This window comes from Triturus cristatus, chromosome 12 (genome assembly GCF_964204655.1).
Source record: "Triturus cristatus chromosome 12, aTriCri1.1, whole genome shotgun sequence".
NCBI lineage: Eukaryota > Metazoa > Chordata > Amphibia > Caudata > Salamandridae > Triturus > Triturus cristatus.
This window is the reverse complement of record NC_140595.1, coordinates 431,278,241-431,293,312: the sequence shown is the minus strand read 5'-3', so window position 1 is coordinate 431,293,312 and position 15,072 is coordinate 431,278,241. Positions and strand designations below refer to the sequence as shown.

Genomic DNA, 15,072 nt, shown 5'->3' with positions numbered 1-15,072 from the left:
TTTTTGGGCGACAGTTTTGTGCCTGCCTGTGAACAGCAGCAAATAATAAAACTGGAGCGTCTAAAAAAATAAAAAATCTTTTTTTTTTTATTAAAAGAAGCAGTCCACACACTACTGGAAGCTCTCCCTGTTAGGGGAGAGGGCTGTGATATAACAGCCCGAGCTGCCACTTTGAAACTGAGGAACCAGGTTCCAGTCTCAGCTGGACTCAACATCCTATGGTTCTTGGCAAATCACTTAATCTCCTTGCGCCTACCAAAAATGAATGTGTCCTTGTGTAACGTAACTGGTGCTTATGTAAAGTGCTCCAATTCCTTTGGGTCAACTTCGTGATACATAAAACTGCTAAAATATAAAACAAGCATTTGCAAAGCAATAGGTCTCGCACTTACGAGAGTTTGAGCTATTGTCATTGTAAACACCAACAGCTTCAACTCTTGCAAATGCGAGACCTATGGCATTGCAAATATTTTTTTTGTTGTTAAAGCCTCCATGCTGCACTTCCACATGCATGAAGGCTGCACACTTTCTTTAAAAAAGCTGTGTATAACAAAAGGTGCGCGGCCGCTATTAAAGTGAAACTGCGGCATGGGAGCTTTTACCCAACAAAAAGCATCTGTTTGTCAAAAAAATGCTTTTTTTTTGTAAAAGTCCCAATGCTGCGGTTTCTCTTTAATAGTGGCCGCACACCTTTCCCTAGACACGGCTCTTCTAAAGAAAGGGTTGCAGCCTTCATGCATGTGAAAGTGCGGCATGGGGGCTTTGACGATAAAAAAACATATTTGCAATGCCATAGGTCTCACATTTGCTAGAGTTTTAAGCTATTTGTATTTACAATGCCAATAGCTCAAACGGTTGTAAATGCGAGACCTATGGCATTGCAAACAAGCGCCCGCTATTGTCCCGGCTGCTTTGAAAGTGAAAGCGCGCATGGTGCGCTGAATGTAAGGAAAGCACATCTTGCCTGCAGTAGGGCAAAACCCATTAAAGAAAATAGTGCTTACAGACGAATTAAAACATATCGTGTCACAACTGAAGTAAAAGGGACAGTCGCCATGGGAGGCTTCAAATAAAGACAAGGTGGTAGGTACTAAGGAGAGACTAACAAGCCTAATAACGAATCAGGAGCCAGCATTTAGGAAGGACAATGACACAGGCTAATGACAAATAAGGGCAGAGAGTGGGCGGGGCTTTAAGTACATCACTACAGCATGGCTGGCAGAGCAGCGCATGCGCTGCCAAGGCTCGACCTAAAAATTCTCTCCGCGGCCTCCTTATAGCACCGCTTTACTCAATGAAATCTATGCTCGGTGGGAGGCGGCTCAGGCAGAACTGAGGTGGGCGGAGGTGACGCACACAGCCAATCAGGCAAAAAAAGGGAGGAGTCTCAATCGAGAACGACAAAGATCCATGTGATTTCGGCTGTTGTGCAACACTATAGTGTGAGCATGCGCACTAATGCGCGGCTGGACCGGTTTACGTATGTTATACAATCCGTCTCGTCTGCGTGTGTTTAGAAAGCTGGCTTGAAATATCCCGTACCAGCTTTTGGTGATTGAATGGCCGCAGACTCTTTAACTCACTATGGCAGTGAATCCGTCTGTTTGTGCAGAAGTGCAGGAGCTGATGGCAGCCTTGGAGCAGGGCAGTACTCCGCCGGATGAGTTCTTCTGTCTCACCTTATCCCTGCTGGGCCACGAGCAGACCAAAGCAGACTTCCCCCACCTGGTGCGGAGATATAAGTGTAACAACCCCCAACTGCACTCCGACCTGCACGAGATATACACCGACTACTTCCAGAAGCAGGTAAGTAGATGTCAGCACTTTGGTGCTTAGTGGATGAATGCACTTTTAACCGACATTTGTGCGTAACACGCCGGTGATTAGTTGTATCTCCGTGTGTGCAAGCAGGCTTTATCATTTCAAGGTCGCGAAAAATGAGTACCATTCATAAGAACTGTTTTTATTTACAAAACTAAATACGGTGGATTCTGCCGCGTGGATCTCTATTTAGAACTGACCTTATTAGTATTATTTCTATTCTTCGTCACTGTCCTATTCCTAGAATGACCAGATTTAAAAAAAAAAACGAAACTGGAATGTTCTGCAAACATAGAAGCAATATTACAATACTGCATTGATCAAGGGGTGCATAATGAATCGCAAAGTAGAAACCAGATACTGAGGCACTAATGCGGCACTATTGGTATTAAAATGCAACTTCTATACAGTATCATCCGTGCTTTTTATTGAGATGAAAAGGGTGGAAAGGGGACGCGGCCAAAGATGCAATAAGCAATGCTGTCTAAGAAGCGTGGCCTAAAACATGTACTTCTGCATCATGCCCCTCGACCGACATTTAGGCGCCTCTGCATTTTCTGTTACTGCATCTAGACATGTCACGCAGCAGCCAACACATACCTAAAGCAAGCCAGACCTATTTGCCAAAGCATGTTAGCTGTTTCAGATAAATAAATAAAAATGATTTTGTTGTGAAAATTTAGAATTGAACATGTTTAAATTGTGAAAATATGAGACAGTAAATTAAACGTTACGAGCGTTTGTGGACAATCCTGCTCCCCCCTTTTCACCCTTTTCTGCTGCAGTCTCTCAGTGATTGACACTTGTGCTATTTTTATCCCATTATTTTTCTGTAAACCTCTATCTCAATATCTCACACTATCCCAAAGTTACACACTTATCCAACCGTCGCTCTGCAGAGCGGCCAAGGTCTACACACTTTTATGACCCATTGACAGACACTAAGAAACTCGCATTGCCTTCAGCCTCAACATTGGAGCTTTCAATCATGCACCTTCGTAAACACCCATCTGTGTTGTGATCTTCTGGAAGAGAACATCACAGTGGAAATCCACCTGTTGGTCAACAGACCTAGGCTCAACACCCACCCACACCACTTACGCCAAAAACCCCGGGATCATTGATGCAAACTCAATATGACCGTCTAAGTCAGTGCCATCACGGCCTCACGCTTCCATACCCTGAAGATGCTGTGGAAGATTTTCAAATGGCTCCCCATCAGCACCCGAGAAACCATTATGCACGCTGGACTACTGGAACTACCTTTATCCCGGGATGAACAAAAAACTCACTTGAAAGGTGGAGACCAGTCAGAACTCCGCGGCCAGAATCACTCTAAACCTTTCACGCCTCACTTGCATCACACCACACATAAGGAGCTTCACTGGCTCCCCATTCACAAACGAGCACAATTCAGACTCCTTACTCACACTTTAAAAGGCACTACATAACACACAGCATACCTCAACAATCACATCTGCTTTCACAAACCCACCAGACAGCTCCGCTCATCTGGATTCCTACTTGCATAGATCCCACACATACAGAAAACCAGGTTTGATGGTCGAGCCTTCTCCTACAATGTTCCTAAAGTGTTAAACAAACTGTTGCTACACATAAGAGCCTCCTCCTCACTTCTTGAACTTCGCAAGAAGCTGAAGACCTGGCTTTTCGAGTGGTCCCACTAGGACCTAGTTGTGGCTAGACTCACACCTGTTTAGCGCTGGTTGATAATGTGCTCCTCTAATCTGCATAACATCCTGAACTCACTTGGACACCTGGAGGAGGCTAATTTTAAAGTATACAGTATACAAGAGTAATGGGCTGCGTGCAAAAACTATAGCACTACAACATCTTGGAAAAAATACTATTGAAGATTGCAAGATGAAGTAAAATATATGTGAAATGTAAACAGAAATTACAGAGCTAACACAGACTACCTTAAGAATTTTTACAGTCATAGTTGGGAAATTGATTACTGTTTTGCCAGTGAAGTTAAGGACATGAAAATGGAATCCATTTCAAAGTCAATTTTTTTTATGGTTGCCATGCCTGGGACCCGAAAGGACCCACTCCACCTAAAACCCTGAGTATCCTCTATGTTAAATATATTGGACTTACTGAAAGTTGCTAACTAATCCTAGAATCAAACCCATGAAAAATTGCCTGCCTTCTTGTTAAGTTGACCTACTCTGAAGACCGGGATGTTGGGACAGAAAAGTCCTCTGGATGATTGAAGATAGGTACCCCTGCCCTATTGCTCAGCTATACTTTTGTCTGGATCCCCAATCCAGATTTCTTATTCTTTTTTCATAGGCGAACACAGATAATTTGTGTGCGCCATGACATAGGCCTGCCTTACTGATTGCGGTCTTGTTGGACCAGTAGGGGCATCCAAAGCGTTACCCTCATAGTGATGGAAGCCTACTGCCTTCACCAGGAGCTGCACAGCATGAGCGTGGCGACATACCGTGTAATGATCAGTTGTGGTGGACAGAACCTTATTACCCTGTGTCATTAGAGTGACGCCTACAGGCTCGCTCACCTTTTTAAAGTTCTGCTCCTGTGGGCTTAACTCATCCCTTGGCCTGCAACCGGGTGATGTAGAGGAATGCACAGCCAAAGAATAGTGACTCTTTGCTGGTTGTATGTGTGCCTCGGAAGGGTACAGTACAGGGATAGGGCAGTACTGTGCAGTATGTGTTTGGTTAGTACTGGGTGTATGCATGCCTGTAAGGAATACGTCACAGAAGAGATGTAGTGCTGTGCAGTGCGTGCACAATGGGAGCATGTGCTGAGTCCCCTAACCTGCTCCCAAGTAAATGGCTAATGTACAGTGAGCTCCATGAATGTGCACCCAACCTGGTGTAACGTGTGGTGAAGAATTGTACTGTGTGTGTGGTTTTTTTAAGTACCGCCTCAGCTAATCTGTTCATTGTGTTTCAGGATTTTTCATCCTCTCTTGCATCTGACTACGATCAAGATCTCGACCTGGCCCTCGCTCTGTCTCTTCAGGAAGCTGACCTAAGTGCACAGAACCTGACCAACGATGCCACTGCACAATTCAAAGATGATCACAAAACTTTAAGTCAACTTTCCTTTGCTGCTGTGGTGCGAAATTCTTCAGCGGAAAATAAAAGTAAGAGTTCTTTACCAAGCTGTGATGGACAGACGTTGGATTGTAAAGTTCAGATTAGAAACTGTTCTCAGAAGGATGAAGTTACTGAATGTCTGGAACAAAAGAAGATTGATGACATGACTGGTTACCACGGTCAACCAGAGCCAGAGGACTGCGTTTTGGAATCTTCTACTAATGGAGCCATTTTTCTAGAGGATCCACTTACAGAGCTAACAAATTCAAATGTCACTAAAAAGGTTAAAAAACGAAGGAAAAAGAAGACCTCCTTACTTTTGAGGAACCCAACAGCCATGAAGCCAGTGGTGGTGTGGTTCAGAAGGGACCTTCGCCTTTATGACAACCCTGCATTAATTAGTGCTCTTGAACTTGGTGCTCCCATTATTCCTGTTTTTCTGTGGTGCTTCAGTGAAGAAAATGGGCAGAATTTTACATTGGCTGCTGGTGGCGCAGCAAGATATTGGCTCCATCATGCTCTGCTCCAGTTGAACCTATCGCTGCAAGAACGATTTGGCAGTCGCATTGTCTTTCGGTCGTCTCACTCCTGCCTCCAAGAGTTGATATCCATTGTAGAAGAGACCGGGGCAGACACAGTAATTGTGAATGCAGTTTATGAGCCGTGGCTGAAGCAAAGAGATGACCATATAATTAAAACACTTGATAAGAAAAAGGTGACTTATAAAGTGTGTCATTCGTACTGCTTGTATGAACCTTATTCGATACGCACAGAAGGAGTTGGCCTTAGAGGTAAGTGGGAGTCAGAGATAATTACTTTGAGGATATTGTTAGAATTGCAGTCAGATTCCTTCATGTATGAAACTGAAACAAATTCTAACCCTTTAGTAAACTGAAAGTTAGCATTTCGAAATGCCAGGTACACTTACAATTACTATATTCTTTTACATGTACTCCCTTAATGGTTCACACACACTCGTGAGGTAGCCTCCTTTTCTTCTCTTTCATGGGCAGGAAGACTTCAAGCCTTCCTCATGGTAGTAGAAATGGTCCACACCTACTCTGGGTGGTCATGTGTTTGTGTATAGCACACCACCTCCAAGTAACAAAGGCAAGGTAGCATCACTACACCCATCAGATATTACTCCTCTTTAACAACACATTCATTCCAAACCGTGCTCACTCCATTGGCTCTAAGGAAGAAATGAAATACCTGAAGATTTTGATGTAGCCTTGGTCTTTATCCCCTTTATAGGCAACCAACGGACAGGAAGGAATCGCCAGAGGCTGTTAATTCTCTGATTACCAAAGCTACATTACGCCTCTCTAGTTTCTCCAACATATTTGCAGTTTATCACCCTCGGTTGAAGAATTGCCAGCTGTTAATATATGATTTAACTCTTAAAAGGAAGGGTCCGTAGTTGTTCGGTTTGTAAATGTGGCAGAGAAATAACTTTTAATGTAGCCCTAATTTCTGAAGAAAATTGGTGTCCATATGCCTCTTCATTATCTGAAGAAAATTGTAACTTATGAGTAGTGAGACATCTTTGAATTTGTGATGTTTTTAGAGAGATAGAACCTGTGCTATCAAAGATTTCTTGCCTATATTCCCACAAGATACTGAGTGTTTGATTGATACAGCCAGTCTCCCTTGAGTAAGGTGCCTGAGTTGTAGTGCTAGCTATGACTTTAACACAGTTTGGTACCTGGGCTTCCATTCTTTGTCTTTCAGTAAGTGCTGCACAGATCATCTGCCAATCCACAAGTCGTGGAATGGTGATAGTCATCCTCATCCTTGAGAGAAAGAAAGGATCTGATTAGTAATTGTCGTAAAATCCTTTTGGACGCTACAGGAAACAAAGTTGCAAGCCATCTCTGAAAGGCAGTACTAGCTTGTCCAGGTGATTGCCAGAGATTTTCAAGGAATACTTGACTATGGGCAATTTGTTAACCCTTCAAAAGCTCATTGATGAGTTCTGCTGTTTTAGGAAGTTGCCTCTCAGTTCTGCATTCATAGACTTTTCCATGGCTTCTGATATGGTAGCTACGCTAAGAATGTGGATGAACTGGGCCTCTTGTAGAACCCGCATTGGCCCTAATTATAAGTCAGACAGAACAGAATTCTTTCCCTTTTTTTTGTGGCGGTGCAAACAATTTCTTTCCCTGCCTGAACTTCCCATTCCGTCCCCTAGCCCCCACACTCGCCTCCGTCCACTGCACACACCACACAGAGGCCTCCGCTTAGATTTACCACCTGCTCAGAGAAGGTAGTAAGTAAATGCGTGAAATTCCATATAATTGGGAATTCTATTTTATACAACCATTTAAGCCGTTCCTGTGCAGTTATTTCCTCATTCCATTAGATTTAACTCATAGCTGCACAGTACAGGGTGGTGTTACCAAACGAAAATATTAATTCTGCACACTAATTCTGGTGTAACTCCTTAAGTACACTTAGGTTAGTGTTCAGATCATAGTAAATAGTAAACAGTTTACATTAGTACCTGTAGGGCCTAAATTAGGGCTACATGTTAGCCCGACAACTATAGGCCCTTTATGTAAGAGCTTAACGAAAAAGCCGTTTCCCTCCAGGTTACCTAAGGCACTGTAGCAAAGCCCTGTCTTATGAAAACATTTCTTTAGTCCTTCATCAGGCCACTAATGGTCTTCATTCCAATCCTATAGGGAACAAGAGGGGTAGGCTGTCAAAGGATTGTATCCTTGCATACAGAAATGTTCTGCACCAGTAGGAGCAGGGATGGGAAACTCTTGAAGAAGGTGTGACTACAGAGAGTTCCCACTGTATGTCTCCAATGAGGCCCCACTATAAACCCATTCACTATAAACCCATTTGGGTTTCCTATACTAGTAGGACTTCGCTAAAGATGCAACTATACTGTTGTGATGCATGTGTGTTTGCATGAATATGAATGTGCAGATGCCACCTGCACCATTAGCCACCTTACCCTATTGGATAGGTTATACAAATATGACTTACACCAGCTACAAGGAAGGTAGGGATCCAGGTCCTGAGGAAAGACGTGGACCTCGCATGAAGCCATTGAGATCTGGCTGAAACATGTCAGCCAGTGGGATAGAGGATTACTTATTGTCTTCATCTCTACCTATTATGTTTTTAATATTTCCATAGATCTCCCCTGCTACCAACCCCCCCCCCCCCCCCACCATCCCGAAATGTACTACAGGTCATCTATGGGAAATGTTATGTTTTGTGGCTGGATTGCAATACTAGTAAAGGTGACAAACTGAAACAAGCATTGGCAAATCCAATAGGACTCGCCTCTGCAATAGCTGTTGGTTTATTTTACTTTAACTGTGCTGTACTGCACTGTGGTTGAACAGTCTGTTCAAAGTTTTATTCTAAATTGCTGTCAAATGCCCATTATTCTTTTGTTAGTTGTAAATGTGTGAGAGATGGTATGAGATTTTAACTGCAATGCGAAATGGAAAGGCAGCTGCAACATGAAAAACAGCTGTCTTAAAAAAGTATTATGATATAGCGACCCCCTCACTTTTTTATGAGCGTTGGCGGCGCTTAATATATGGAATGGGATGGATAGTGAAAGGTAATACGTCAGGGGAATAATGGGTAGTGTGATAGTAAATACTCAACATGTTTAGTCGGAAGGCCTGTTTAATTTTAATTTGTAAAATAATGTATCTTAAATTGACGGAAGTGGTGTAAATTAATTAACATACACATATAACAACGGTGAATGAAATTTCTCCAGTAACATTGCAAGTGAAGAGAGGTGGGAAGCACATTTTCTTATCTCAAAGGAAATGTAATGTGACGTAGTGTGTGCATAACAGGCAAGCAGTTCACCAAATGTGATAATGTGTGCTTGAGCTAAGAATGAATGCTATTTGTTTTTAAAAGAACAGCAAAAGTGTGTCCTTGAAGCTCGTTTTTTGGCACAGTAAATTTTATAATAAATATTAGGTTGTGGGTGAGGTGCATTTGCAAATATTGTTTAAAGCTGTCCGACTTAACAAATTAAGGGCAGCATTGTCCATGGTGGAATAAAGGGGAATTCAAAGCTCAATGTAAATGTTGCCCGCTAGATCACTTTTTGGACACCCATTAGCTAAAATAAGTGAAGGGTAACATTTCCCATGTACCTTGCACACATCCTGTGTTTTTGCAGTCACAGTCAAAACTATTGTTTAAAGGTGTCTAACAAAAGAATTGTAAGGCAGCATTGTTTGAGGGGAATAAAACATAGGTTGTTGTTGAGATGCAGTCACAAATATTGTTTAAAGTTGTCTAACTTAAGAAATGAAAGGCAGCATTGTCCAAAGTGGAATAAAGATAAATAAACAAGCCCTTACATGCAATGTTCCTTTCAATTGCGATTAAAAAAAAAAGTGCTTTCTCTACTGCTTTCACTTTCAGTGTAAAGTGTGAAGGGTGGACTGGATTATTTTGGTTTCCACATGCTACATTAGTTAACCCCTTCGCCGCGGCACGAATTCCGCCGCGGTGCTGGGGGGTTCGGGGTCAGCGCGGCGCCGCCATGCTCGTGACGGAACCACTCCATCATGAGCCACGGGCGCGCTGTGCTCATGACGGAGTGGTTCCGTCACGACTCCGCCCACTTGCATTGTTCGCCCGCACAGCCGGGGAATCAGTGCCGCGTGGGCGGAGCGGCCGCCAACGGCCGCAGCATGACGGAACCACTCCGTCATGAGCACACGGCGCCCGTGGCTCATGACGGAGTGGTTCCGTCATGAGCAGGCAAGGGGTTAAATTGCACCACAACCACAAGAAGTTGTGGCGCTGCTGGGACTTGAATGGGGTTTCCCAGCTTCAAAGGCCACAGCGGTGCACATAACGAAGCACGCAACAAATGCGGGGTCTTGTTATCTGCAGATCGGTGGACTTTAAAGCTGGTGAACCTGTAAAAGTCCTGTAAAAAAAGGTGAATTACAAATTTCCCCTTAACATTTCAAGTGAAGAGAGCTTTGTCATTTCCTTTAAGGTATGATGGTATTGTGTTGAGGTCAACATACACTTACCAATTGCAGGTAACGTGAAGTTCTGCAGTAAACCTGGTAACCCGGGGAGGCAGGTGATCTGTAATGTGAGTATAACGGAGGATCAGAACAAGAGTGGAAAATGTATCATAAAGGAATTATAACCATAACTGTCGGAATTACTCTCCACGGTGTCTTGGACTGTTCATTGGTAAGATATTCAATCCGACGGTTACGGTTATAATTCCTTTACTATACAATATCCACTCTGTTTCTGATCCTCCATTATACTCACATCACCTACCATCCCTGACCCTGTATAAAGACATCTGGCATGAAGAACTTCAGGATGCCAGTGTGCTGGATACTTCCCAAGATACTGGCTGTGTGTTCCCCCTGGTCCTGCCACAGCAAAAAGGCCTCTTTTGCTGTCATGCAAAGGGCGGCAGAAGTTCTAGATTTACAACAAAACCATCATGGAAGTAAAGACTAATGTTTTGACAGATGTACTGCAACTGCATTAGTCTACCCCCAGAGACACTAAAGAGGAAGAGAGACTCCATTGTTTTTACCCTAAGAAGCACTAATATTTTATATTGATCATACTAGGGGACATCGAGTGGAAGATCAGCTCTTTGTTGGTATTCTGGAGCAAGGAAGGGCAAGACAGTGCAAAAGTGGACCATCTCTCAATGGATTGTTCTCTTCATAAAGATCTGCTGTGCAGTGGTAAAGAAACAGCCCCATAAGGCTTGCAAGCTCATTCCACCAGGGCCAAAAGCTTCTTCCACTAGGTTAGCATGCCTAGTGTCTGTCATGGACTGCCTCAGCAGTCTGATCCGTCGAGAAGGGCATTTTGTCCGCTTGGTCCTGAAGGACTTTATGGTATGAGCCAATTCACTGACCCACCACTTTGGGAGGTAATTCTATGTATCTATTCACAAGGTGAAGAATCTGCAGTTAAAAGTATCCATTAGATGAACAAGTTACTTACCTTCAGTAATTATCTTTTTAGTGGATACTCTGTCTAACCGAAGACTCCTCACTGACACTCCCACCTTCCTGTTCTGTGAGCTCGACTCTTTACATCTAAAGATGTCCCAAGTTTTGAGATCTGTGAATTGCTCATGCCAATCTGCTAATGAGCTCTGTGTCTGAGGACGTGAACAGCCTAGAAGGCAACTGACATCAGCACGCATGGGTGCCGCTGATATTCAGCTCCGCTCGCCACTTCCAAAGTGGAACGGCGTTTGCTTGGTGCCACACGGCTCCACCTACTTGTATGCAGAAGTATTACTCTAAAAATGTTTCTGCTCCAGTCTGATGCCTAGGAAATATTCACAAGTTGAGGATTCTGTGGTTACATGGAGAAAGATCATTACTGAAGATAAGTCACTTTTTCCTCTTGATAGAGGTTCTATGGCCTTCAGCCCTAGTTTAGTCATTGCAGAGCACCAGGAGCCCGTGGGAGGCTGATTATACTCCTTTCTAGAGGCGTGGAAGGCCATTACCTTTAATCAGTGGATTCTTAAGTGTATCCTTCATGCTTTTCCCCCTTCCCCACAATATCCTTCCTTGCCCAGAGATCAACTCCTTATCTTCCAGCAAGAGGTAGCAGCACTACTCTTGAAGGGAATGGTGGGGTTCGTTTTAGCAGGAAATGGGTCAGAATTCTTTCTTCCTTATTCTCAAGAAAGATGACAATCTGCGTTCATTCCTCAAGGTTGTGAACCTTTCTGTCAGGAAGAAGTTCAAGATGCTGACCTTATCTCAGGTCTTGTTGGCACTGGAAATGTGAGACTAGATGGTGTCACTCTATTTGTAGGATATATACTTTCATGTCCTGATCCTACAGTTGAATCGGAAGTACTGGTTTTGTGGTGGACACCCCCAGTACCAGTTTGCACCTCTCCCGTTCGGCTTGAGATCAGCAACTCTAGTATTTACCAGGGTGATGACCGTGATTGTGCAGCATCTCATCCAGGTACAGAAATACTAGGGTCAAGGATTCCAGTATTTCAGTCCTGGGATGATTGGCTGATGAAAGCTAGGTTGCCAGAAAAGGTGTTGCACCATCTGCAATAAACAGCAGATCTGCTTTTCGGTCTGCACTTTTCAATCAATAAACTCAAATCTCACTGTAGCCTTCCCAAAGTCTCCTGTTCATTCGAGCAATTTTGTATTCTACTCATCTCAACTCCTTTCTTCCTCATAAGATTCAAGACATCCAGGCGAGAGTTCTATCCTTCAGGGAGGCATGAGAGTCCAAGTCATGATGGCCTTATGCCTGCTAGGTCTGCAGGCTTCCTGTATTCTCCTGGTCATTCACACGTGTTGGCATCTGAGGGCTTTGCACTGCTGCCTCTGCAGGCAGAGCATTGGGGAGTTCTGTAGGACGCCATTGAGGTCTCCCAGAACACTGTGGCTGATGTGATCTGGTAGAGAAATGAGGGGAACCTTCTCCACCCGATGTCCGTCTGTCCCCGTCCAGCCATGACTGCGGTAGTGGCCAATGCCTCCACTCTAGGGTGGGGAGCCTATCTATAGATCAGGGGCCTCTGGAGAAGGAGCTTAATTCTGCCTGCTAGAGCAGCAGCCAATTCAATTGGTGCTGAATGCTTTCCTCCCCTCCCTTTGTTTGTGGACAGTCTGTTTAGATCTTGACAGACACTACGACTGCAATGTTATTTGCATGTATGTATGTATGCAAGCAAGGGGCACTAGTGTTTCAACTCCTTTGTCTCATTTGCCACAAGGCATTCAGCTGTTTTCTTGAACACGCTGTCAAGGGTTCTGGTTGACAGCTAATCATCTAGCGGGGTCTTTGAATATCGGAGCTAACAGCCTGAACCATTGTGATCTTGCTGATCACTGGTGGCTTCTGCTATGGTAGGTAGTCTTGGATATCATCACCCTGTGAAGCACTCCTGAGGTGGATAAGATCGCTTCTTTGGAAAACGCTCCGTGCCAACAGTTCTGCACCCTCCAGTATCCACTAAGGGGAGCCTTGGAGACCCATATCAGTTGGCGTGGAACATTCCGCTTCACTGTTTCCTCCCCAAACCCTTGATTCCTCGAACTTGAGGAAGAATTGCTAAGACCGAGCTCCAGTCATTCTTACCAACCCGAACTTTCTGAGAAGGGAGTGGTACACAGACCTTCTGCATCTCTACCCTGTCCCCAGCTTCATTTCCTTTCAAGACCATTCTCCTCTCCCAGTCGGGGGAGGGTTCTGCACCCCAGTCTTCAGTGCCTCCTACTTCATGCTTGGAAATTGAGCAAAGCCATTCAAGCTCCTTTCAGCTACCTTCCGAAGTGGAAGACTTCATCTTGTCCACCTGTTTCCTTCCAGGAAATCTGCCTATTTTGGGAGCTGAAATAACTTTGTTTCATGATATGTGGACGATAACATCGATGCCCTGTTGGTCTAGTTGTCATATACTGTTTTTAACCCAGGGTAAGTTTGTGGTGAGCATGTGAAGGGTTATTTAGTGGTGTTCTCTGCGTTCCCCTCTTTTTCATACCAGCCTTCCATGTTTTTAGGTCTCGCGTGCATTGCAGCGCGAAGCGCTGCTCGCTCGGCGAGAGATTTTGTGGATGAGGTGTTTTTAGAAAGGGACTCGAAGCCCCGCCCCTCATTCCCATTGGCTAGCGTCACCATTTATGCTAAACGGTGGTCTGCCATTGGAAATGAGGGTTTTTGGTTCACGCCCTTTCGCTTCCGATCCGGACTCGGAGGCCTGCTTTGCTGCTGTCGCAAAGCACTTTCTTATCTTTGTGGGGCCATGTGTTTCTAATTAGAAACACATGGCCCCACAAAGACAAGAGATCACCATGCTCCGGCTCCAGCGCGGTCCTCTTTCACTTACGGGACCGCGCTTGTTATAAAATACGATCAAGATTCACGATTGAGGATTTCAAGGTAGTGAATTGATATTCTTTTGCCACAATGACTCATTTAGTTATGTGTTTACGCGTGCCGTGTGAAATTTTGAGGGCTTGAGTACATTAATGCCCTTCTGAGCTGAGGAACACTGGCTTGATTTGCGTGTTTAGCTGCCATTTTTAACTTTCACTAATTTCCTCTGTGGCCGCTACCGGTGATCACAATGCTTTGTAATCTTGTTTCTGTGTTATTATGTTAATTAACAAATGTCTCTGTCAGAATACCAAAGCGGGCGCTTCCCGTCGTAGAGTTGAATCCTTAATTGATAATGTTCTCGCCGATGTTAGCGCTCATGCGTTTACTCATTTTTATAAAATACGATCAAGATTCATGATTGGGGATTTCAAGGTAGTGAATTAATCTTCTTTTGCTACGATGACACTTTTGGTTATGTGTTTGCGTGTGCCGTGTGAAATCTTAACGGCTACAGTCCATTAATGCCCCTAAGCTTAGGCGCACTGGCTTGACTTGCGTGTTTATCTGCCACTTATATCTTTCACTTATTTATGCTGTGACACATCTGGCTGTATCTTTGCACGCTCCGTTTGAAATTATGGGGCTATGGTCAGTTATTTTACTTTTTGGGCTGCGCACACTTCTTTTAAGTTGTTTTGTTAGTTTGCCTCTTGATTCGCGTAATAGTTTAGGACTAAAGTCAACTGAATTACTCTTCGAGCTGGGCCATACTTGCCTGACTCTGTTTTCAGTCTGCTGCTTGTTACCTTGTAACCGTGTCTCATATCATTCACTGGGATGTTCTTAAGTATCCTGTCTCCTTGGTTTGTCAATAGTTCATAAGGTTTGTTTTTGTTTTATGCATCATTATTTAGCATTTTGGAAAGATTGAATCCCCTGGCAGTGTATTGTTTATGTTTATTCCCTATAGCTTTGGTGGCTAGTTAATATTTGGGAAAAACAATTGATTTAACTCCGCTTACCGCTGATGTCGGTTGCCGTGTCTAACTTCCAATCACTTTCCCGTTGCCTGATACACTGTTACTTTGTCTTCTCACTCGCTTAAGCGTAATGTAAATATCACATTGGGTAATGGACACAGTTCATGCTCAATTCCCTGTCATTGTTCGATGCGCTCACCCGCCTGCTTTTCCCAACGGTTACTCACAATTGCAGTGGTGTCCATCGACCCCGCTTCCTTGCTTTCTACTGATGGTAATCGGCTTTTGGCAGGGTTGACGTATTCCATTGCCGAGCAGGA

The 15,072-nt window shown here is 44.0% G+C and overlaps 1 protein-coding gene across 1 annotated transcript in view; it reads left to right on the top strand.

The window, feature by feature from the left end:
• Window positions 1-1,455: 1,455 nt before the first annotated feature.
• LOC146776068 (uncharacterized) overlaps window positions 1,456-15,072 on the top strand; it is a 146,638-nt gene continuing 133,021 nt past the window's right edge. The window contains exons 1-2 of the mRNA XM_085637907.1: window positions 1,456-1,806; window positions 4,768-5,704. Coding sequence (XP_085494033.1) covers window positions 1,585-1,806; window positions 4,768-5,704 — 1,159 coding nt within the window. The 5' untranslated portion in view covers window positions 1,456-1,584. The remainder of the gene's footprint in view (window positions 1,807-4,767; window positions 5,705-15,072) is intronic.